We start from the raw sequence: 26,725 nt of genomic DNA on the forward strand, positions 1-26,725 counted from the left end.
ATCTCAAAAATACAGTACATGTGTACTGATTTATTTTCCTTCTGCATAAACAAAAATACAACTTTCTTCAAAATAGTTCAAAAAGGTCATATCTTCTCATTCTCATAATATAATACTATAACTGTTTACTTTCCATAAATGTTGCATAACAGTTCCATCCAATTCTTTCAGGTATAAAACCAACCAAGGGTTCCTGGAGCAACTATGATCATTGGGTCTCATAGGACTGTCACCTTACTGTAATGTTTCAACTATCACCTACATCTCATTCACAGATAGAGGCAGAGAACTGTAGCCATGCAGTTGAGGAAACATAAGCAACAGGAGAATTAGACTTGTTAACATGGAGAAAAAATCTTGACAGGCTAACACTGAAGTCCATACTAAGTAGGCTAATCCTCTATCAAGTCCATATTTAAAGAAAAACTTATTATCTATGCAGACTCTCATTAATTTTTAATTCTCTGACATACATCTTAGCACAGGATTTGTAGGTTGAAAACATTTAGAACATAGTTGTTTACAGTTCAAAACCTTCAGTTGAGAACTCATAATTTCATTAACTGAATGGTTTAAGGATCAAGCAGTATTTTTCTTATGAATGAAATAAAATATTATTATTTATAATATTGTATTCTCTCCTACTGCTTTTGGAAACACGTAGGTCAACGTACACAAAAAAGGGCAAGAAAAGTTCACAGTACCTCTGTCAAATACTCAGGGGAACCAGATACCGGGTAGGCTTTGGTAACAAATTTTGCTACAGAAGGCATGTTGATAAAACCTTTCCAGATGAAGTTCAATCGAGCCAGGAAGGTTGACTCAACTTCAACAGTTCCAGGCATCTCAGGTCTAAAACAGGACATTAAAATTTTTCAGCCTAAAGATATGCTCATAAATAAATCCATTTTCTAAGTCATCAATTATTTCTATTTTAGCATGTCAAGAAAGCCAAAATACATAAAGGCTACTGATTAAAGATAAAACCACATTCATATTTACAAAGTCATGTTTTACAAAATCATCCTTCATGGGTGGCTTAGTTGAAGGTCCAGAGAGGTGCGAGCAATTTTTACTTAACGACTTATCTCCTGCCTCTTGGAACCAACATAATTAAAAGGAATTTTAAAGTCAAGTTCCCACACATAGACTCAAATCTCTAAGTAGAAGTCTTATTCTTTTAACCTCAATTAGTTTAATGTTTAAGAAGGTATAGTTCCTTTCTCAAAAGAAAGATTCCTAAGAAATATGTCACTTTTCTGTATTTGAAGACATCCAAGTATAATCTGGCAAAGGTCTATAATAATTATTACTGAAATTATAGCTAAGAGAAAATTACCGTGGAGCAGGAGAGAATGTTGTTTTCGGAGACTCTTGTTTCTCCTCTTCAAAGAATTCAGAAGCTAAAATGTTTGAGGTTGAAGACAGTGCATCTGCTATACTTTCTGCTTCATTATCTGAATGTTTACGAGATACTCCAACAACAACTTTAACTTTTTTTGGAGAAAGATCATCTACAGGTGGTGCCATTCGACCTAACACCAGATGACACCAAAATAGGTTAGGTCTAGTAGTGTTTAACAAATGTTTTTGTGTGTTACCATTAAACTTACTGAAATATTACTGTGGAAATGATTAAAATTAATGGAAATAACTAAGTATTTTTTATTAAGACAACTAAATGGGTGTATTTAAAAATATTATTACACCATGGATAGCTTTCTTTAAGAACAACGTCTAGGGGAGCCTAGGTAGTCGGTTCAGCATCCAACTCTTGATTTCAGCTCAGGTCATGATCTCCTGGTTTCATGGGTTCCATCCCCACATCAGGCTCCATGCTGACAGTGTGAAGCCTACTTGGGATTCTCTGTCTCCCCTTCTCTCTGCCCCCTCCCCCATTAGAGCTGTCTCAGTCTCTCTCACATATATAAACTTAAAAAAAAAAAGTCTAAAAACATTCTCTGTGCCTTTAAGTCTTTATTGTTATACAGACTATAAAATCTATAAACATGACTTTGAGAAGATATGATTAATGGAATTCTTCCTTTTACACCCATAATCATCTATCAATATTACCTAACGTGAGTATCTCAAAGACTTCACTTTATTTCCAACTACTGCTCTAATCACTCTAATTAAAACCATCTTTATCTCCCATTGGACTAGTGCAGAACCTTCCTATCGAGTTTCGCTCCCTCCTCTCTTGACTTCTCCCACTGTAATATCTTCTCACTACAGTCAGAGAGATCTTATGAAAATAATTCCAATCTGATCATGCCATTCCCTTGCTAAAAAAACCTTTAATCAGGGGCGCCTGGGTGGCTCAGTCAGTTAAGCGTCTGACTTCAGCTCAGGTCATGATCTCACGGTTCGTGGGTTCGAGCCCCCCCCATCGGGCTCTGTGTTGCCAGCCTGTAGTCTGCTTCAGATTCTGTGTCTCCCTCTCTCTCTGACCCTCCCCTGCTCACGCTCTCTCTCTCAGAAATAAATAAAACATTGGGGAAAAAAAAAACCCTTCCAATCAGTATCCACTGCTTTTAAAGACCAAAATCTTCAATGTGGCTACAGAAGTAGATTTTTAGCATTTCTGATCATGATCTGTAAAGTAATATTTTATCTCGTGATCCATTACTTATACACACACACTCATACACACCTGTATGTAGTGTGTGTATTTTTTTTGTTATATATAAATAACCAGAACTGAAGCTTCATAAAATGGTACCATCTTTATAATTCACTGAATTTCCTATTGTTTTTGCTTTTGAAATGCTAATAACTACTTACTAGATTTAAGTCTAGTCTACTTACTAGATTTCAGAAGTCACAATCTGAAGTTCGAAAGACATTAAGATATTACAAAATGTGATCCCTAAAGTATCTCTTCAAACAAATCATATGCCTCTCCTCTTCTTGAGTTCAAGTCAAGCTCCTGCCATTCCCAGTATTCAGAATGGTCTTCCCCTTTCAATCTTCATGTCTCAACTTAATATCAATTCAAGTCTCCCCAGTGCCCCAGACTCTAGACTAGGTCTTTCTGCTAGCTAAATACATTTATGACTGTACCTCTGTAACTCAAATCATCAACTGCCTGTCTTTCCCATTAGGCTTTACAGTTTCTCTTAAAGCCTGAGTAACATCTGACTCCTTCACCACTATAGTCCCTGCACCAGAAAGTGCTCAGCAAAATGAACTCAGTAAATATTTATTGAATGAATAGCCAAATATAAGAATACTAGAGAAAAGATATTTGGGGATTTGTTTCATTTGTTATATATAATAATATGAATGCTATTTTACTTCTTCATCTAGTAAATGACAATACCATTACAACCGTCCAACAGCTCTGATGCCTATTCTAATGCTTAAATTCCAGTCTTTTGACCTTGACTTGGTAAGTTCAGATTTATATAATACAATTAATTCTAGATAGCAAACTATATGATAGTATCAAACTTTACCTGAACTCTGAAGACCAGTCATTCAAAAAAGGTGCTACTCCTCAAAAGGAGTGAGCAGGTACCTCACCACCAATACAGAGAAAACAAAAACCTATTTTTTAAAAAAATTTTATGTTTTATTTATTTCTGAGAGAGAGAGAGAGAGAGAGAGAGAAGAGAGCGAGTGAGCATGAGCAGGGGAGGGTCAGAGAGAGAGGGAGATACAGAATCTGAAAGAGGCTCCAGGCTCTGTGCTGGCTGTCAACACAGAGCCCGATGCGGGGCTGGAACCCACCAACAGTGAGATTATGACCTGAGATGAAGTTGGACACTTAACCAACTGAGCCACCCAGGTGCCCCAACAAAAACCTATTTAGATTACAAATACAAGTATCCCCCTTTCAAAGTGAAAGCAACATTTCAGAAAGAAAACTCTAGAAGTGCCTCGGGAGCTCAGTCAGTTGAGTGTCTGAATCTGGCTCAGGCCATGATCTCACGGTTCTTGAGTTCAAGCCCTGCACTGGGGTCTGTGCTGATGGCTCAGAGCCAGGTGCCTGTCTCGGATTCTGTGTCTCCATCTCTCTCTCTACCCCTTCTCCACTTGTACTCTCTCTCTCTCTCTCTCTCTCAAAAATTAACATTAAAAAAAAAAAGATAAAGAAAAATCTCCAATTACCTATGCAAATTTTACAGTTAAGATCAAAAAGATGCTGTCTATGTTGACTAGTGGTATCTTTAGACATAGAGTCAATCTCTTCTTTCTGTTTCTCAGATCCTTCTGTCTTCTCCAATGACTTGTTAGCTGTAGGTTCCTAAAAAAGGAAGTAAAAAGTTTTAGCAGACAAAATTTTGCCCCAAATACTAAAAATCAACTTATATTTCATATTGATATATGAAAGCTGTTCTGTTCACAGGTTGTTTTTCACTATTTCTTTCTAAAATAAATGCTAGATATTAATTATGACTTAAAGTAGAGCAAAAACTCAGACATTCCTCATTATTTAAGGCCTCTAACAAGATTTCATATTTTCTCACTGATATTTGAAAATAAGAAAAGTTGTACCAAGCTCTCGAGCCACAGTCTGCCTAAGAAGCACCCACAGATTCATAGGCCTACTAAAGAGTTCACCAAGTCATAGAGACCCTAAGAATCTATATTTAAACAAGTGTTTAAGAGGTGCCTGTGACTCAGACAGCCTACACATTACATACAGAGAAACAATATTGTAAATACTCTCAAAAAACCATGAAACCAATGAAATAAGCTACTTTAAAATATATGTATTTTTAAAAATATTTTTTCAACTTAAAGAACATTTTAGGCAAATAAACCTCTGAATCTTCATGTTTTAAGCACTACAAACATGACATTTTTATTATTTTTACCTGAATCTCCATGGCTGCTTCCTGCTCCTTCATTGGGGCATCACTCTCAATTTCTATTTCACCTTTATGAGTTATTTTTGTGATTGGTCGTCTTTCCACTTCTCTCTGCTCTTTCTCAATCATCTCTATGGTCTAAAGGAAATATTTTAAAGAAACACTTCACAATTAAAATACACATTTCCAAATGTACAGCTTTAAATAAGAGCATATCTAAAAGTGAAAAAATTGTCACAGATGATTTTTAATCTTTAGGTGGTCTTCACACAACAAACATACACACTGAGTACTTACAAATGTCAGAGACTGCTTTAAGTGCTGGGTTTTCAAGCCATGAGAAGTTCACATGTAAATTAATAAGAGGGAACTGAAATGCAATGTAATTTGCAAAGAGCTGAAACATGATATTTATCTGCTTTCTGCTTTAATATGGTAGCAGCTGCCACAGGAAAATGAGAATTATCTTCCTTGATTCCTAACTTGATGTTCTTAATATCCCCCAAATAGTGGAAGTTTATTCAAATACCAAAAATTATCAGGTAGTCCCCTATCAGTTGTCTCCTGATGAGGCATACTTTGTGACACTTAACAAGCTTGGCAGTTAAGTTAAACAAGCCTGGCAACACAATATTAAGCAAGTGTAGCAAAACTAGCAAAAACTAGGAAAAGAAGCTGAGAGTGGAATGGGTTAAGAAATAAGAAAAGTAAAGATGGTCATTTATTTTGTTATATGCAAACCATCCTTTAAAGAATGAAGTCAGATATATGGCCTAAAAAAAGAACAAGCTGGTCTCCAAAGCAGTTAATACTTGCAGCCGCAGTTTCAATGCAGAAGAGAGGCGTGTACATATTTGAGGTAAGGAGGGAAAGATGAGGTGATACTATTTTCTAAGAGGAAAAATTACAGCAGGTGAAAGTAAAGAAACATGTGAGTAAGTGTAATATATGAAATCAAGGCCTTGTGCTTCAAAACAGATTTGGCAGAAGATCCACATGGAGGCTTAATACCAGAGATGTTAAGTATTATGGAAAAAAAGAATCTGGTAAATCATGTAGAGTTCTATGAATTGTAAGTAACCAATACTTCCTAGAATAAAAAGCTAATATTCTGGGGCACCTGGGTGGCTCAGTTGGTTGAGTATACAACTCTTGATTGCGGCTCAGGTCATGAGATCGAGCCCTGCATCCAGCTCTTTGCTAAGCATGGAGCGTACTTAATATTTTCTCCCTCTCTCTCCCTCTCCCTCTCTCCCTCTCTCTCTCTCTCTCTCTTTCTCTCTCCCCCCCTCCTCGGCCCCCTCTCCCCTGCTCATGCTCTTTCTCTCTCAAAAATAAAAAATAAGTAAATTTTAAGAAGCTAATATTCTGAGGCCACTGAAATCAAACTAATAGATAATGTGGTTATCCCAGTCACAATAACCCTACATCATACATTCACTTCATCAATCTTTAAAGGTATTTCAAATTCACATCACCTAAATGAAAACTCCTGGCATTTTTAATTTCAGGACTTTTTAATTTTAAAAATGGACTATGGTGCACATACTATTTATGTTACATAACACCTCAGTTAGACCTGGGACAGAGCTACTTAAGCCCACAACATTTCTGTAATTAAGAACATTCATACATGACAATTTGGGTCAGGTTGATAAATATTATTAAGGGGGAAAAAAACCTTGTTTTTCTCAACTTTTTGTGTTTGAAATTTGAATAATAAAGGATTCTAAACCTATAAAATTTTCATTTTGACTTAATCTAGCACTATAAATTGCCAATATTCATACCTTCAAATTGTGCTTCTGAAAAGTACAGATGTGATTAAGAAAAAAATGTGCCTAATTTTCCATCTTTCTGATTTATGAAATATAAAACACAAGTTAATTGTATAATCTGCTACCTGGAGAAAATGAGAAAAAAGCAGCAGAGATAAGGAAAAACAAAAGATTAAATTTAAGAACTCAGTTAATGGAAGATAAGTAACTTAGAGGAAGCATAGAACAGGAAGTCTGTACTACTGTGCACTCTTAAATTACCTCTGTGTATATATATAATTTTTCCCATATGATTGAAAGATACAGGTTCTGATATAGTCAAACACATATTCATAGATAATCTTACATGTCTGTTTTCTCTCCGTCTCCAGGCAGCTAACTCTTTGGAAGCTAGTTCTTCTGGACTCATTCTTATAAGATGATCAGGGGTTACTTCTCCTTTCAGTACTTTTTTAAATAATATCTGGAAATATTTTAAAATGGGAATAAAGGGGGAGAAAAACATTTTTAAAAGAAATTGGAACTGCTGTCAAAAACCTGTAGTAAAATGAAGATACAATATATAAACCTGATTTACAAATGTTTACTTATATATTATCTACTACAAACAGATTTATTGACAACCTTGTATTCTAGGAACCTATCATCTAAGGTAGCAAAATACATCTTTCATATAAAAATCAACACAGGGGCGCCTGGGTAGCTCTGTCAGTTAAACATCTGACTCTTGATTTCGGCTCAGGTCATGATTTCTTGGTTCGTGGGATCAAGCCCCATGTCGGGCTCTACACTCTCAGTGCAGAGCTTGCTTGGGATTCTCTCTCTTCCTTTGTGACCCAACCCTTCCCTACTCATGCTCCCTCCCTCCCTCTCTTTCTCACAATCTCAAAATAAGTAAACGTTTAAAAAATCCATTTAAAAATATCAACACATAGTGGAGAAGTACAGTAGAACCATTACAGTATCTATCCAAAAATTGTATTAAAACTGTTCCCCCATACCCACCCTCCCCCAAAAGAAGAATGTGTCTCAGAGTATTCCCAGTGATAAACTCTGTTATAATAGCCCAACTGTGGTATAGCAAGGTACTGCATAAAAGAATTTTACTGAATGTGAGGTCTTTCATATTTTTAAGATTTCATATGTTTAAATTTTAACAGGCTCGGAAGGGACTCCAGAGCAAAGAACCAACTGCAAGAAAGAAACCTAGAGGAAATAAATGTTTACTTACTTAAAAAAAGCTTCTAGACTATACAATTCAAGAAATATCTGATTCCATGGAGCATGATGACAGACTGTACAATGCAGACTTTTTTTAAGTAACTGTTAGTATACTTGAAGAAAATACCTAATACCATATACTACAGCAAATATCAGTACACAAATAGACAAACTGTTATCACTTATGTGAAAATCTTATAAAACTTAAGCAAATATGTAAGGAGTTTGCATTTACATACATAGCTTTTAGATTTCCTCTAAGTCCCAAACAAGAAATGCCAGGAAATGACTAACAGTTCAGTTAAAAACAACTAAAAAGATATTTAAATTAACAAAATGGTTTTTTTAAATATTTATTTTTGAGACAGAGAAAGAGTGCAAGCAGTGGAAAGGCAAAGAGAGGGGAAGACACAGAATCAGAAAGAGGTTCGAGGCTCTGAACTGTCAGCACAGAGCCCAACATAGAGCTGGAACTTGTGAACTGCGAGATCATGAGCTGAAGTTGGATGCTCAACCGACTGAGCCACCCAGATGCCCCAACAAAATGTTGTAAAATAGTATTTTTTACCTAAATGGCTTTGTTTGTTTGTTTTAGATTTAAATCAGAGGTACCAATATAGTGGGGCACCTGGGTGGCTTAGTCAGTTAAGCATCCAACTCTTGGTTTCAGCTCAAGTCATGATCTCACAATTCATGAATTGAGCTAACTGCTCAGAGCCTGCTTGGGATTCTCTCCCCCCTCTCACCCTGTCCCTTTCCCCACCCTCAAAAATAAACAAAAAAAACCCAAACAGTATTTGTTACGAATTTTGGCTTAACAGAGTTTTTAAAGAATACATTTGAATAAATTTTTAATAAACTGGATTAAATAACGGACATAATGGAAAGAAAATTCACGTAAGTTAAGACACACTTAGCATTTTATATTTTAATAACCTCATTATAGAACACTAGTCACCACTATTCAGAATTCAGAATTCAGTTCTGTAGCAAAAGACTATTAAAATGACACAGTCTTAAGGTGCCTAGGTGGCTGAGTCAGTTAAGTGTCGGACTTCAGCTCAGGTTATGATTTCATGGTTCATGAATTCGAGTCTGCCTGGGATTCTCTGTCTCCCTCTCTGCCCCTCCCCCACTCTTTTCCTCTCAAAACAAACTTTAAAAATATAAAAAATAAATAAAATGACAGTTTCACTCTAAGAAATAAGTTATAGATCTATTATATTATAATCTTGAATTCCAATATATTCAGGAAAGCTGTAAGCATAAACAGGGATAGACATGAACAAAACATACTTACATTGTTTTTAGGATCTTTCAGATTGAACATCAAACTTCTATATTTGTTCTTATATTTAGCATCTGTGTCCCGAAAAAAAGAGAAAAGCTCTTTTTCAATTTTTGTGGCAACTTTTGCTGCTTTTTCCTCTGGTACTTTCAAATTGGACTCTGTAAGTCTTAAAATTGGAATAATTCAGTTATTCTTCAAATACAGTAATAAGCATATAGTAAGCATATATGATTCAACCTTCTACAATAATAGTGTGTGTTACCTTTTCATAAGAATGTCTTTGAGAGAATGTCTGACACTTTGTCTGATCTGATCTGCAGAAGGTTTGGAAGTAGAAGTAGCAGGAGGATGCACATTAGGCACTCCCTTTTCAATCTTCTTCTTTTTTATCTCTTGCTTCTCATGAGCCCCTAATTTAAAACAAATAACAAAACTCATTAAACTGTTTTTAAAAAGATATCTTCCTTTTTAATGTATAATGTAAGCTTATAAACAAAACTGATTAAAAATCACTACTTAGAACTAAAATGAGGGAGCGCCTGGGTGGCTTGGTTAAACACCCGACTCTTAACTCGACTCAGGTAATGATCTCCTGATTGGTGAGCCTGAGCCCCACAACAGGCTCTGCGCTGACAGCACACATCCTCCTTGGGATTCTTGCTCTCCCTCTCTCTCTACCCCTCCCACCCTTTTCTCTTGTGCATGTATGCACCGGCTCTCTCTCAAAATAGATAAACATAAAAAAAAAAAAAAAAGAAAGAAATAAGATCAGAACCCATATTCCATACTGAAACATTCTTGACATTAAAACTCTAATCTATGTATAATGACAGATGTTAACTAGACTTACTGTGACCGTTCTGCAATATATATAAATATCAAATTATTGTCATACCCTGGAAACTAATGTTGTATGCCAATTACACCTCATTAAAAAAATCCTAATTTAAATGAACTTTAATTAACAAATTAAGTGACTAAAAAGTGGCCCTGTGAAGTGCATACACCATTTACCCATTTTATTTTTTTAATTTATTTAAGTAATCTCTACACCCCACATGGGGCTCAAATTCACAACTTCGAGATCAAGAGTCACATGCTATTCTGACTAAGCCAGCCAGGTACTCCCCCTTTTCCCATTTTAGATAATGGTTTTTAGAGCCGTTTCTTTTCACATAAATACAATATTAAGTTTTAAAAAACTATTTAGAGAGGCACCAGGCTGGCTCAGTCAGTGGAGCATGCGACTCTTGATCTCGGGGCTGTGAGTTGGAGCACCATGTTGGGTGTAGAGACTACTGAAAAATAAAATCTTAAAAAACAAAAATTTTAAAAACTATTTAGAAAATATGATCTGGACTTATTAGGTGAGCAAATGATGTAATGATTTTTACCTATACCACAAAACTGATGAATCTCCTCTGGTTTTAAAACAATTGCGCTTGATATTGTTAACTTGACATGTTAAAGCTTTTCAAATGATTTTTCATTCCATCATTACTAATTCATGTAACCTCTCTGAAATCTCAATGTGAAATATCCTACTATTCTGACCTTCTACCATACCATACCAACTTATTTATTCTAGAATCTCTTCATTCCAACAATTCTTTTTTTTTTTTTAGATTTCGTTTTTTAAGTAATCTCTACACCACACATGGAGCTTAAACTTACAATCCCGAGATCAAGAGCCGCATGCTCTTCCTACTGAGCCAAGGTGCCCCAACAATTCTTAACTCTATCAATTTTACCATTTGGGTCTTCATTTTCCCACATGACTAACTTCAATTAAACAGTCCAACATTATTACCACAGCCTTGCATTCAAAACACCTTTATTTCTCTCCTTTAAACATCTATATTTGCAAAACCACAACCCTGGTGAAAGCCAGCTTTAACCTTCACCCAAACAGCCTACAAACAGTTGAAGGCAACTGGAGAAAAATAAAAACTGAGGCTACCTGATCTCCCTGTATATTCATAACCACAAAGGTAAAGTAGAAACTCAATCTGCTACCCTATTCCTATTAAGTGTTCCTGGTAAATTTGTTCTCCCACTTCCCAAAACATCTATTTTACACTTGCTCTCCTCTCTTCACAAACCAACAATACCTCTTTCCTCAGCTTCTACCTCATTTGATTTTTTTTCACTTCATGTTTCACTAAGAAAATAGGAAAATGACAGCTATTACATCTTCCCATCACCGAATCTACTAAGTTACTTCATCTATCTTCCCTCTTACCATATACTATCTTCCCTATTTCAGTGGATAAGCTGTCCTTTTCTATGACCAACCCTTCTATGTAAATCCCACCTTTCTCGTCTCTTCATGGATTTTGAGCCTCAATTACCACCTTCCTGCTGCTCCTACATCATCAAATGATCTCCCTCTACTGGATCAATTCCAGTCTTACATGCTATAATATCTCCTTTTAAAAATCCTCCTGACCTCACATATATCTCAAGCTACCACACCCACCATTTCTGTTCCTTTTAACAGCAAAATCCTTCATAACCGTAATCAGTATTTCTGATTCCATGCTTTCTATTCTCCCATAAGCCACTATAATTGGCTTTTATCCCCAGTGCTCCACCAAAACCATTCTAGTCAAGGTCACCAATGATTTCCATTTCACTACATCATACATGAGCTATATTCATTCATCTTATTAGATGTCCAGACAACAGTGGACACAACTGATCATTCCCTCCTTGAAACTTCATCATGGTCTTTGTTCTCTTACCTCACAGACTACCTCTTAGTCTCATTTGCCAGCTCCTCTTATCTTCTCAACTTCTAAATGCTGATACACCCCCAAGGGCTGTGCTTCCGCCTCTTCATTAACAAACTCTTTTTGTAGCTGTTCATACCTAACTCCGTGATTCTAAATAACTACGCACTGATAAATCCTGTATATACCACCCCCTCAAGTCTTCTCTAAGCTCCAGATTCATCAGTCAAAGGTTTACTCAAGTATCTTCACATGGATATCTATTAGGCATCTCAAAATTAAAACACTCAAACATTATTTTTCATTTTTTCTCCCCAAATCTTCTGGTTTTCTCAATAACCAACATTTATCTAATCATTTGCTTAGACTCTTTCTTTCACCTGCTTATAACTAATCCATCAGCAAGTTCTGCCAATTCTACTATAAAATATACCAAAATCTGACCACTTCTCATTCTTTCATTATACCTCTGGTTCAAGCTACCATCATTTTCTTTCCAAGCATACTACTACAGACGCGTAACTGGTCCTCCCTCATTCTCTCCTATTCTACAGTCTGATCTATACAGGAAAGCAGAGTAACCCATCATTCTCTTGTACAAAATCCTGTAATGATTTCCTCTTTGTCATGACATCAAAGTTACTACATCATTTTCTCTGAACTTATCTTCAACTATCATTCTATCCCACAAACTACTGTTCAATCACTCCACAGTGGCTCTCGTGTTCTTCAAATACCAAGCTTGTTTCTACCTTAAAACCTTGAGACTGCACCCTACCCAGTCCTCCAAAAAAGTTCCCATCCCTTCAAATCCCACAAGTTACCTCCATTCTATCTAAAACGAACTCCCACCACTCTACTCATGTGACTGTTTACCCCAATACTATATTTTTTCTTCACAGTGCCTAAATGCCATAATAGAGCACACCATTTGTCTACTTATTCTCTGTCTTCTCCTATTCATATTTAAGTGCCATGAGGGTGGGGTCTTATCTTACTAAATTCATTAGTACTTCCCAAAATTTATAGCAATAATTTTTAATTTCAAGAAAGGTCAATCACCTATTTTTATTGCCATTAAAATATTAAAATAGTTAAATTTCCCTAATTATACTAAATGATAGTATATAAAATAAATATAGCCTTATTAGTATGTAATAATTTTTATTAATCTTATTACCTGGTTTGGAACCTTTTTCTCCTGTACAAGTAACAGTTGTAGGTTCTTTTGGTATTTTTTCACTTTTTTCTTCTGAGGATCTCCGAGGTAAAATTGGTTGTCCCATCTTTCGAAGAGGAGCTAGCTGCCATTTTTTTATTTCACTGTCTCTACAGTCTGATGAGTTTTTGCTTTCACCAGATTCCTGAGGGGGACAAAAGTATTTAATTAGAAGGAAAACTACTAAAGCAAAGCTCAAGAATATATGATAAAAAAAAAAATTAAACCTAATTAGTATTGCAATCGATTAAGATAGCAAACATTGTATTTTTTTAAAAGTTTATTTTTGAGAAAGCGAGAAAGTGTGAATGGAGGAGGGGCAGCGAGAGAAAGGAAAAGAGCAAAACTCCAGCAAGCTCCAGACCGTCAACAAAGAGCCTGATGCAGAGTTCAAGCCCATGAACCATGAGATCATGACCTGAATGGAAGTCAGACACTGAACTGACTGAGCCACCCAGGTGCCCCAGCAAATATTATATTCTTTAGCCCAATAATTACTTAAAGGTTATTTTTAGAGATGTACAAAAATGACTCTCAATTAATAGCAAATAGGAGATTTGCCCTTTCATTCAAAATCCATTTGTTAAGCACCTATTTTCTGCAGAAAATATAATAGCCTATAAAGGAAAACTAAAAAACCTGGATATCATTTTCCCAGTAGTAGTATTAACAAGAAAATTAGATAACAAGATAACAAGAATACTCTACAAGCCAATATCCTTGATGAATATGAATGTAAAAATCCTCAACAATATACTAGCAAATCAACTTCAACAGCATTAAAAAGAATTATCCACCATGATCAAGTGGGATTCATTCCTGCGTTACAGGGCTGGTTCAATATTTGCAAATCAATCAATGTGATACATCACATTAACAAAAGAAAAGATAAAAACCATATGATCCTGTCAACAGATGCAGAAAAAGCATTTGACAAAATACAGCATCCTTCCTTAATAAAAACCCTCGAGAAAGTCGGTATAGAAGGAACTTATTAAACCTCATAAAAGCCATTTATGAAAAGCCCACAACTAGTATCATCCTCAATGAGGAAAAACTGAGAGCTTTCCCCTGAGATCAGGAACATGACAGGGATGTCCACTCTCACTACTGTTGTTTAACAAAGTGCTGGAAGTCCTAGCATCAGCCATCAGAAAACAAATTCAAATAAAAGGCACCAGAATTGGCAAAGAAGAAGGCAAACTTTGACTTTTCACAGATGACATGATACTCTACATAGAAAACCCAACAGACTCCACCAGAAGCCTACTAGCACTGATCCATGAATTCAGCAAGGTCGCAGGGTACAAAATCAACATACAGAAATTGTATACCTATAATGAAGCAACAGAAAGAGAAATTCAAGAAACTGATCCCATTCACAACTGCACACAAAAAAAATAAAATAAAATACCTAGGAATAAACCTAACCAAAGATGTTAAGAGATCTGTATGATGAAAACTACAGAAAACTTATGAAGGAAATTGAAGACAACACAAAGAAATGGAAAAACATTCCATGCTTATGGATCGGAAGAATAAATATTGTTAAAATGTCAATACTACCCAAAGTAATCTACACATTCAATGCAACCCAATCAAAACTGCACCAGCATTCTTCTCAAACCTAGAACAAACTATCCTAAAATTTGTATGGAACCACAAAAGACCCCAAATAGCCAAAGTAATATTGAAGAAGAAACCCAAAACGGGAGGCATCACCATCCCAGACTTTAGCCTTACTACAAAGCTGAAATCATCAAGACAGTATGGTACTGGCACAAAAAGAGACACATAGACCAATGGAATAGAATAAACTCAGAATTGGACCCACAAATGTATGGCCAATTAATCTTTGACAAAGCAGGAAAGAGTATCCAATGGAAAAAGACAGCCTCTTTAACAGATGGTGCTGGGAGAACTGGACAGCAACATGATGAAAAATGAAACTAGACCACTTTCTTACACCATACGCAAAAATAAACTCAAAATGGATGAAGGACCTGAATGTGAAACAGGAAACCATCAAAATCCAAAAGGAGAAAGCAGGAAACAACCTCCTTGACCTCAACCGCAGCAATTTCTTACTTGACACATGGTCAAAGGTAAAGGAATCAAGAGTAAAAATGAACTATTGGAACCTCATCAAGATAAAAAGCTTTTGCATGGCAAAGGAAACAATCAATAAAACTAATAGGCAACCGACAGAATGGGAGAAGATAGTTGAAAATGACATCAGATAAAGGGCTAGTATCCAAAATCCATAAGGAACTCACCAAACTCCACACCCGAAAAACAGACCCGTGAAGAAATGGGCAGAAGACATGACCAGACACTTCTCCAAAGAGGACATCCAGACAGCCAACAGACACATGAAATGTTGCTCAGTGTCCCTCAACATCAGGGAAATACAAATCAAACCGTGAGATACCACCTCACACCAGTCAGAGTGGCTAAAATGAACACATCAGGAGACTCTAGATGCTGACAAGAATGTGGAGAAACGGGCACCCTCCTACACTGTTGGTGGTGCAGCCACTCTGGAAAACAGTGACGAGGTTCCTCAAAAAAATTAACAGAACTCCCCTATGACCCAGCAGTAACACTGCTAGGAATTTACCCAAAGGATACAGGAGTGCTGATGCATAGGGGCACACATACCCCAATGGTCACAGCAACACTTTCAACAACAGCCAAATCACGGAAAGAGTTTAAATGTCCATCAACTGATAAATGGATCAATAAGATGTGGTTTATCTATACAATGAATACTTACTACATGGCAATAATAAAGAATGAAATTTGGCCACTTGTAGCAACGTGGATGGAACTCGAGGGTGTTATGCTAAGTGAAATAAGTCAGGCAGAGAAGGACAAATACCATATATTTTCATTCATGTGGAACAGGAGAAACTTAACAGAGGACCATGGGGGAAGGGAAGGGGAAAAAATAGTTAAAGAGAGGAAGGCAAACCATAAGAGACTCTTAATTACTGAGAACTGAGAGTTGATGGGGGCGGGGGAGATAAGAAGGGGGGGTGATGGGCATGGAGGAGGGCAGTTATGGGGATGATGGGTGTTATATGGAAACCAACTTGACAATAAACTATAAAAAAAAACAAAAACGAGTTCTCTTAGCTGTAGATATGGAAAAAAGAGGGAGAGATTATGGAGAAATAGGCATCTAGGTGTTTCACTACTTTCTAAAATAAAATCACATCCAACTACAAGTGTATCAATTAATTTCTCGTTGTTATCTATTAGCAATTTTAACTCCCATAAAGTAGAACAAACCGTCAGGATACCTGCTATCCTCATCCTGATTATAGATCACAGAGAACTACTAGAGATCTAAAATTCTAAGGCCCTTTAAAGTAATCACATCATGGTAGTGTTTGATAGACTGGGAGAAGAACGCTGTGAATAGGCATATATAATCATAGGTTTTAATATGAATACATACAAAAAAACTTATTTTTTTCTAGACTAGGAATCCCCTAACTTTTTATTTACTTATTTTCTCTCTCTCCAACTAGACTTACTTGAGAGCAAGAACATATTTTAATCAGTGCTATACACCCAAGTCTAGTACCACACTTGGCACACAATATGCACTCAACATATGGCTCAACATAAAATCTAGGGATAAGAAGTGATACTTTTTCATTTCCCTACTCGTAGTGGTATTTTGGACTCTCCACTATGTGTACTTTGGCTTGTTTCTTGAGGTAGCCTTTTGGCAGGGCTCTTGCAGGAGACTTTTGTTGTCCTTCTGTCACTGTGCTTTTTTCTAGGGATAGTGACAGAGAAGAGCATATTTCAGTCTGTATGTCCCAGATCCTGTAAGTACTGGTAAAGTGGAGAATTCTCAAAAACCACCTCTTCGTCAAAATCCAGTGTCATCTTTCTCCACCATGCCACCTGCCTCAGCATGATGGGAAATGAACCAAGAAGTGATACTTAAAAAGCAGATTCCATAAACTAAAATAGTCAAGTCCAAACAAATTTCAACAGAGTTCATCAGTAAAAAGAAAAGGAAGCAGTAATCACTTGGATGGCACATGTATTTACAAAATCAGACCAATCTCAACTTCTTTTCTGACACAGAAAATGGATAGAGCAGTCTCTCAAAACATGTACAATGTTAATATTTTATGTCTTTTTAGACAGGATGGAGACAACTTAGCTAAGTGAGAAAACAATGAGTTATATTTCTAACTGGCCAAAATATTATATCCAAGGAGTGTTGATTAATAGTTAATGATTTACAGAAGTTTTCCAAAGATGTGCTACATACTGTTCTCAATTCTGTAGTATCAATGACTTTGATTTCCGAACTTCCTTCTAACTCTCCAATTCATGTTCACTGTCTTTTGGACTATTAGAGTTGACTATCCACATATAATTTTGCCACTGTACTCTTCCCTAGCATTATAAGAACAAATCAATGAACAGAAAATCATAGGTAACAAAAAGACAATGAAAATTATAAAAATTTAATCAGATAAAGCACTGGATCTTTTATACATTTCTCCTGTAACAGACTAAATATCTTGAAGTTTCTATTTAGGAAATACTTTTAGAAATCAGTTAAAAATATAAGATTAGGGAAAACTGGCAACTCTAAGAGAAAAAATTATGAAGTGAAGGTTCCAAGCAAACACTGGGACAAAGTCAAAAAAATGAGGTTTACTTTTCCTTACAAAGTAACTCTTCTACCTGAAAATAATGTCAAATGTTGTTTAACAATTAGTAGATATTTATGGATTGAAAAACTTTTTTAAAAAGCTTATTAGCAAGTACACTGTAGAGCTTATTACCACTTAACGCCGCAATATCACACACACACACCCTACCACAGAAAACCCAAGTACCAAACTAGAGACTAGAAACTGCATCAAATGCTGTTAGAAATAAAATCTATGTATTTTGAGGATTTCACTACTTGCTTTCACCAAGACTGCCAAAAATTTTTAAATAAAAACCCATTCATTTTTATGGAAAAATAAACTTGAAAAGGTTCACTTAGAACAATGAAACCCAAAGAGAAATTAGAGAACAAGTGCATGCTGTTGGATGTGGGTGGATGCAGAAGAGTGAGAGAGGAGGGAAAAGGACAGCTGAAGGGAGGAAGGGAGGGAGGGAGAATGGGAGGGGGGAGGAGGGGAGGGAGAATCCCAACCAGGCTCAGGCTCCAAATTCAGCATGGAGCCCAATACAGGGTTTGATCCCAAGACCCTGAGATCAGGACCTGAGCCAAAATGAAGAATCAGATGTTCAACCAACTAAGCCATCCAGGAGGCCCCAGAGAAATCTCCAATTGTCAGTCCATACAAAGTTGTTAAATAAAAAGAATGCATTAAAAAGAATGAATTAATAAGAACCTTACCCGCTTTAAAATTTTGACCTTGTGCTTCACTGTATCTTCTATATATTTGGTTTTGTCATTTGTTGGTGTGTGCTTTGATAACCCAAGCTTTTCATATTCCATTGTCCTATCTTCACTATGGACTTCAACTTTAGCCTGGTTTTCCAAAATATCTGGATCTACTATTTCAGTCTTTTTATCTTCTTCAGCACAACATTTCACACACACGTATTCTTTGTCTTCCTCTCCCATTTGTTGTGCTTGGCAAAGACTTAAACCAACACAGTCACCATGAAACCAGTCATCACATCTCCCACAGCCAACCATAAACCTGGGAGGAAGGAAAAAACTTTGATTTAATACATTTAAAAAAAAATGTCAAAAATGCCTGTCAGATTTTTAATAATTTTCTGATATTTTGTTTTCCATTGTCAGTTGAACATGGAGCAAGTTTTCAATGAATTTTCTATGAAAATGGAATTTTTAAGACAAATATATCCCTTCTTATATGAATGAGAAAATACACAGAATCATAATGTTGAAATAATGTGCAACTGAACTTTGTTAGCATACTACACACAATAACAAAGTACAGAACAGCATTTCTCCCGAGAAGGGTAGTAATACCTGTGATAGCATCATCCCAGACAATACATCAAAGTTACAATTACATTTACCCCACACACCTGAGATCATACATAAAACTCAAGAATCATTCATCCAATGAATCATATTGAAGTGACAAAAAAAAAAAGAGATAGCAACAAATATACAACTCAAAAACTAACATAATGGAGATTCTCACAGTTTATTAACCACCTTAACTATGTAACTATTCTTACATAGGGTACTCTGGTTTTGTGGTCAGTGATTATATTAAATTGAATAATCTTTTTATGTACTTTTGAGTGTAGACTTCCTTACTACACCTGTTTTTCCAAATAAAGATTTTATCTTAACATATTAATATTCAGGCTGATTTTTTAAAAATTTCCAATCGACTTACAAGTTTCCCTTTAGTGCTTTTTATCTAAATACCTTCACTAACTAATGAAAAAGTCTATGGACATGAGATTTAGGATGCTAAAAAGCATGTTTTTCTAACTTAAAAATATCTGGAATTACTTTTGAAAATGATAATTTGAGGGAGAAATTATCTTTTAAAATACTTCTTAACCCACTGTCAGGAAAACTTAATCATGTTTAACACTTTCCTTCTTCTTCAGGTTGGTAACTCATGGTATGTTTGAAAGCTTAAGATAAAGGGATTTAGGTCTATTCTTTAATGAATTAAAGACTTTCTGCTTATTTTGTTAAGAGTGGCACCAACAATGTCAAATTCATTTTAAAAACCTGTAGTCCAACAGGAAGATACGGCCAACTCCCCAAAATATACCAGAGGTTCTGTTTGAAGGCTGAAACTATAAAAAACACAATCCTTACAAGAGGTCTTGAAAAAGTCACAGCAAATATTCATCCTTCAACTGCAGCACATTTTTCTCTTCCTCGTATCCCTTTCTATTGTGTATTTCTATTGTTTGTGTATCAGACTATTGCTGTGCATGAAGGAAACCTGACTTCTCTAAGTGTCTATGATTCACCATTCTTTATCATAACTGGTAATGTCTGTGCTATCTTTATCAAATAAGTCATTATTTTCCAAAAATGGTAAGGGAAAAAACAAAAACAAAAAACCTTCTGCTTTATGTTAAAATAAAATGAAACACAATGTTTTGTATTCGTAAGCCAACAAGAAAACTTTCAAACAATGTGTTACTTGTTTGCAAGATAGAAATGGTCTACCTAGGCTTGGGGAGATTTTAGATGGGTCCATGTTTCAATGATACAGATCTTCTAGCCAACAGAATAAGTAAATTTGAAAAATGCAAGTGCATAGCTTTTCTATTTCAGGCTGCAAAGTCCTAAGAACTGTTTCTTGAAAACAGGTAATATGAATGTCTTTGGAATAGTGAAGGAAAGCTAGTAGTCATTTCCCTTTATTTCCACTATCAGAGCTATATTAGCAAGTCTAGACTAGTTTCAACGAGACTACTTAAAATACCTACACACTATGACCACGACTATGCTTTTACCCCAAATTCAAATCTTAAATATCGAATTATAAAGCATATATTTAATCAGGGAAGTTGTTTTATGGTCACAAAACTTAAGTAATTATATTTCATTATACTTCATTTCAAGTCTACTTTGGAAAGGTCTCTTTAAACATGAGGCTCTGAAAAGCAAATCTCTAGTGCCATCTACAGATTATCTTAATAGTTTAGAATTTTATATTTAAAAAAGTTAAATAAAATTCTTAAAATTGATAAAAATAATTTCCACATGTCCTAGGGAAAAAAGTAAATTAATTCACCTGAAAGTAAAACTGATTTTCCAAAAATGTAAATATGGATCATTTTTAGGCCTGAAACTTAGCAGTACTACAAATGTTATGGGTACTGGGGAAAATTTATATGGGGCGGGGGGGGAGGGGGAGAGAAGACCTATCACAAAAAGAGAGTACTTTCTTCCTTTCTTGTATTCTTCTTCACAGTTGAAAAATGTGAGGGGTAGGGGAGAGAGTATGAATCACATAGTTAACAGAATTATGACCCAGTTTCTGTTCTAGACTTGAATTCCTGATTACTAAGAGGCAAAATCACTTACAGAAAAAGACTATAACCTGATGTTAAATATTTCACTTAAAAAAAAATAATGTTGTATGGAGTTTATCTCCAGTTCAATTAAGTAAACCAACTAGGCATGAATCGGTTAAATGAAATAGCTCAGAAATATTTATGTTGTATCTCCTACTGTTAAATATTCATACACAAAGTTTAAAAGTAAAAAACTAAACTTATAAAAACCAATTTAAAATTCTAATCCTTTTGGCATAAGCCAAAATATATTCTTAGAAAATTTTCAAGTTTCTTTAATCACAGAGGCAAGCAACACTGACAACTGTTCTTAGCAATTCATGTTACAATTATCAACAATGAAGCTGTTACAAAATGGGTCTTTAGTTCTGGCTAAGTGTTTAAGTGACAATTAAGACCGTATTACTATAAATGTATATGCACTCACTCTTTTCTAAAATGATTCTATTCCACATAAATATTAAATCACTCTTTTTTCCACCAACAATCTTATCTGCAGATGAAAGCACTTATCTGTCAAACTCTTAAAATCTTGAGAAAAACAATCTTTTATTCTGGAAGAAAATTTCCTTCGCAGAAAACGATTTCTTGTTCGAATATAAACCCATCCTGCTATGAAGATTTTTTTTGTTTTTAAATTTCATCCAATATATTAATCTATAGCAGGGAAAGAAAATGCAATACAAACTAAAAATACAAAAACCTAGAGAGGTAGGAAAATACTAGAAACTGCAGTATAGATAATATGAAAAGACTAACACTTCTTCCTTCCAAAATGCCAAGTGGCTATGTAATGCCACTTGTGAGTGGAAAGATAATTTTTTAAAAGAGACTATTAAGTAGTCTGGTTTTTAAAATAATGAATATGCGAATGTTGTAAGGCTGCATGGGAGCAAAAACAACAGCTTGATGTGTAAACTGTTAATTCAATACCTACTGTCTTTAGGATATGTACAGAAGTTGTCTGTGGTTATTTATTACATTTGGTGATGGCCTGTACAAATCTACACTTAAAACTGTAACTTCCAACTAGAAGTACATACAGGAAGCTAACTTCAGTTGGAATACATGTAAAATGCTGAAGAATTATGAAACAGTCCTTACAGAGGCAAAGCTGTCACAAGTGCTAGAAAATATCTTAACAAATAGCGTTCCATATGGCTACTGCATGAAATGGATGAAAATTATTTCCAGATGTGCCCTCCCTAATAAATTCATACATGGATTAAAATAGGAAAATTACATGCTGTATGACAAGTACATTTTTTGAGTAAACTCAATGTATACAAGCATGATGTATCACAAAAAGTAGTGAAGGCTAATTAATATGTAAAGAAAAAACAATCACTTATAGGCTTGCTTCTTTATTCACAAAAGGTAATGTGAAACATTGCTTCCCAATTGTTTCCAATGTCATTATATATTACGCATGTTAATTACATAAGGTAAACTCAAAATCCCTACATATATATTATTCTAAGTTGTTTTCCAAACTGCAGCAAAGAAACTCTAGGTTTTATAGAAGAGATACAAAAGGTAGCGTTAGGTTAAAAAAACAAAAAAGAACAATAGGACTTAACACTTAATGTTCATTTTAGGAAACTAACTGTTGATGTTGGTTGGTGAAGTGAGCCATCATTAAAAATCCTGGGCAAACGCCTGAGGACCATCAGAAGAGAAGTTTATCTGCAACAACGCTACACTGGAACACACTTAACCTGGCTTCTAACTCTAGGCTCAAGTTTCACTTTAAAAACTCCTTCAGGCTAAGGCTCCTCTTCCAGTACTCCCACACGTTAGATTCTAGCAGAGAAAAAAGTGCTGCCTTAAAAGAACACTTAAAAGCACCATCCAGTCCTTAATTCTGAACATTTAGCAGGCCCACTTTAGAATATCTGAATAAGGTGTTTTAAATTAAGTTAAATAAAAAAAAAAAAACTATAGCACTATGTGAGGACAATTGTAGCACAATATTCAAAGACATAATTTTTAAAAACTATAATATGTGGTTATAGAGTAACCACGGACACTAAAAATAGGACATGGACTGAATCACAAATAAAGGCATGAAACTTTGTTACGTCTTTGACACAACAGTTTGACATAAAATGTTATTTTTTACAGAATAACACCAAAATAATTGCACAACATACTTTACTAAATTGTCCCTACCTAAAAAGTTTCATTTTTATGTAATCTGATACTGCTGGGAAAAGTCATCCTAATATTCACTTTCATGAATGAGTAAGGATAATATTACAAAGTGTGAGTTATAATGTTCTTTTATCATTTCAATGTTGATAGAAGTTCCAACAGCAATCTCAAAACTTGAAAAGGACAATCTTGTAGCTGCAAACTCCACTTCATCTCCTGTTTTCCTTTTCTTAAAAAGCTAGCAAATAAAAAATACATGGTGGGGGAGGAAGGGGTCTGGCATTGTCAGAAAGCTGTAAAATACTGAATCCTAAAATCACTTAAGAGATTAGAATTCACAAGAAATCCTTTAAATCACTAAAACATTCAAAAGAGAAATACAGGTTTTCACTCCATTCCATGTTACATACACAATCCACCTGGGCAATTTGTTGTTTCAGCTATCAAACTTCTTTCCAAGATCAAGTTTGCTAGTTATGAAGTGATGGTATTAAGTGACAGTAAGTGCTTCATTAACCAAAAAAAATTTTTTAATCTTCAAAAGAAAAATAGAATTTACATTATGACCTTTACATTTTATTACTAGTTCTTCTCAAGCCAAATAAAATAATATATAACTTACAGACCCAAAACAGTGTAACAATTTTCTGATTAGCAGAAAGTATTTTTCTCTTTCAGGTGCAATAACTAAATCACACACTCTAACTGGTTACAATGACAAAACATTTCCATATATACCACCAGTTGGTCAGGCTATGGTTTTTTATTTTTTAATGTTGTAGGATGATATATTTATAAATTCAGTAGCTCCATCTTTCTATTATTTATCCAGGATTGATGAGGAGTTTTTTTGTTCCTGCAAAAGTCTTTGTATGTTAAATAATTTCTTTCTATAAAAAAGTTCTCACATAACCCCACCCTAAAAAGTAATTTCTCTTTAATGCACATCTCACACACACACACACACACACGCATGCACGCACACACACGCACACACCTGTTGCCATGTGGTTTTTTGCAAAACCCACACTGCTTGCTGGGAGTCCACATATATTTGCTTTCAAATGAAGAGTTATGATCTGAACCTTCTTTTTTTATGGTAGCTATGTTGTCTGGAATGAACAATGGTGGCTCATCCAAAGAAAAACTTTTGCTGCTTCTTCTCTGGCGGGGTTGTAGGTTCTTCTCAGGTTTTTTTAGTTTCAGTTTATCTTCCTCCTTAAAATGCTCTACACCACCTGTATGTTCAAGATCTTCCTTCAAATGGCTATTAGTTTTCATCACTGCAGCCAGCTGCTGGGGCTTATGGCATTGTTTCTGGCTGGAATGTAATACATGTCCAGTTTGTGCAGGATGATGGGGTTCTTTAGAGCCACCAGGATGACCATAAGGTTTATCACTCAAAGAATGAGTTAAGGGTTTGGAAACCTGCACTGAATTTTGATCTTGTGGTGTTTTTTTCAATACAGAATGAGCTTGATTTTTCACAGATTTAACCCCAGAATTGCAACTCTGAACTTTTGAATCCTTATCAACTTGTTTTTTTCTCACTTTGACTGGCCTATGAAAATTGTGCTGAGTTTCTGGTTCATCAACATTTCGTTTCACACTTTTGACATTAACCTTAGTTTTGTTATGTATTAGTTCATGCTTTGCTGCAACAATTTTTTTCAGAGTATCTGTGGTCATGTTTTGCTTAGAATGAATTATAGGTTTTGTTTGTTTGGATTTTATGTTTTTTGCCTCTAAGCAAGAAACACTACTTGACTGGCTGTTTCTGTCATCCTGAAGGCTTGCTATTTCATGAGACTCCATTTTAATACTTTCAACAACATTCAACTGTTCTGAATTTTGGTCAGGTGCATCACAAACAGCATTTTCTAAAATATTACTTTCTGGTTCAAAAGCATTAGCATCAACCATCTCTAAGTTTGATTTATTAAATTCTGTACTCTCCAAGTGGTTATCATTAGACTCTGTGTCATTACAATAACCCGATTCCATTTCATTTCTTTGAAGGGAGTTCTTCGCTTTATCGGCAACTTCCATGGTCTTCTTCAATTCCAAATTACATTCATTTATTTCATCCACAGAACTAGACAAACCTATAAAGTTCTTTTCTGTTTTATTTGGATTTGTACAAGCAGCAGCATCAGAAAGAGAGGCAGAAGATGCAGGCTCCTCAATAATTTGACCATCTTCATCAGATAATTTTACTGTCTCATTTAACTCCTTTTCAACTTTTCCCTTTTCCCGCACTTCTTCAACAACAGTGCCATCCATCTTCACTGAAATAGAATCATTCTGTTCTTCTTTATCTGAAAACTTAAACAGTGGGCTACTAACAGTCTTGACTTTACAGTCCATCAGAGCTTCATTTTTCTTTTCTTCAATATTAACACAAGTCTCTGAAAGGAGTGAACAATTTAATTCATGAGATGGCACATTTGCTTCTCCCTGATTATCACACTTCTTAGAATCTAATCCAGCTTCATCTTTCATTTCAAGACAAGATGACACTGAAGAATGACTTGTAGACACCGATACTTCTGGTACCACTTCAATTTGTCCAATATGTCGGCTACTCCTTCTGCTTTCTTTATGGTATTCAGGTTTCGGTGATACAGAAACTTCTTTAATCTGACACCTTTCTGGATGTTTCACCCCTGCTTTAGGGGCAGATACAGTCTTTCCAGATGCCTTTTTTGTGCTATTTAAAGGTGCTGCATTTGAACGCTTGGCAATAGTACTTTGTCGCAAACTTCTTACTTGCTCTATCACAAAGGAAAAAATAAATAAAAACAACTTAGCTATTTTGCCATATGTTTTTATTTCAATACACTTTAGAATATATCACTTTATTCTGAGCTATAAATTTGCTCCTATCACTGAAAATTACTGAACTATTCATGAAGATGATGATCATATATATATCTCCATGTTAAATTTTGTATTTACCAAGGCTGTATAAATTCTGACAGGAGAAAAAACTTGTACAAAATTCAGACTGATATTATACTTTACTACAAGACAAGAATGTTTTCAACAAGTTTCTTTTCCATAATAAATAAGCTGGGAGTAAAATAAATAAAATGAGCTTCCTTTACATTAGTGCATCTCATAAAGCAAGACTGTCATACAATTTTAAACATTAAGTATCTTTAAATAAATAATACCAAACAAATTCAGGTGCCAATATAATAAGACCTAAGCCACCTATCATCAACAGGATCTGTGTTTCAAAACACAGCCTCACAAGAACTCTAACTCCTTTATAAATGTCCTTCACTTATATCACCATTTTAGCATACAAGCTATTTCTAAGAAATGAAGTATATGCTAGAGTACCAAGATAAACTACAATTAAAGATATTTAAGCCAAGAAAATATATCATAAAAGAAAATGGGGAAAGTATGAAAATAACTGAATAAAGGTTCCCACCTTTAACAATATTCCTAACAAAGAATCCACTATATGAGTTTTT

The 26,725-nt window shown here is 35.1% G+C and overlaps 1 protein-coding gene across 6 annotated transcripts in view; it reads right to left on the bottom strand.

The window, feature by feature from the left end:
• The window catches only part of PHF3 (PHD finger protein 3), an 87,224-nt gene that overhangs the window by 7,474 nt on the left and 53,025 nt on the right, over positions 1-26,725 (bottom strand). For 5 of the 6 annotated variants that reach the window (XM_039223078.1, XM_039223074.1, XM_039223077.1 and 2 more), the window contains 10 exons: positions 24,238-26,014; positions 18,451-18,760; positions 13,023-13,206; positions 9,373-9,520; positions 9,120-9,276; positions 6,945-7,061; positions 4,827-4,958; positions 4,117-4,252; positions 1,340-1,535; positions 705-852 (listed from right to left, as the gene is read on the bottom strand). In XM_039223078.1, coding sequence (XP_039079009.1) covers positions 705-852; positions 1,340-1,535; positions 4,117-4,252; positions 4,827-4,958; positions 6,945-7,061; positions 9,120-9,276; positions 9,373-9,520; positions 13,023-13,206; positions 18,451-18,760; positions 24,238-26,014 — 3,305 coding nt within the window. The remainder of the gene's footprint in view (positions 1-704; positions 853-1,339; positions 1,536-4,116; positions 4,253-4,826; positions 4,959-6,944; positions 7,062-9,119; positions 9,277-9,372; positions 9,521-13,022; positions 13,207-18,450; positions 18,761-24,237; positions 26,015-26,725) is intronic. The other variant, XM_039223080.1, reaches the window with a different exon arrangement.

Source organism: Hyaena hyaena, unplaced genomic scaffold (assembly GCF_003009895.1).
Source record: "Hyaena hyaena isolate Hyena2069 unplaced genomic scaffold, ASM300989v1 scaffold_1258, whole genome shotgun sequence".
In the NCBI taxonomy this organism is placed as follows: domain Eukaryota; kingdom Metazoa; phylum Chordata; class Mammalia; order Carnivora; family Hyaenidae; genus Hyaena; species Hyaena hyaena.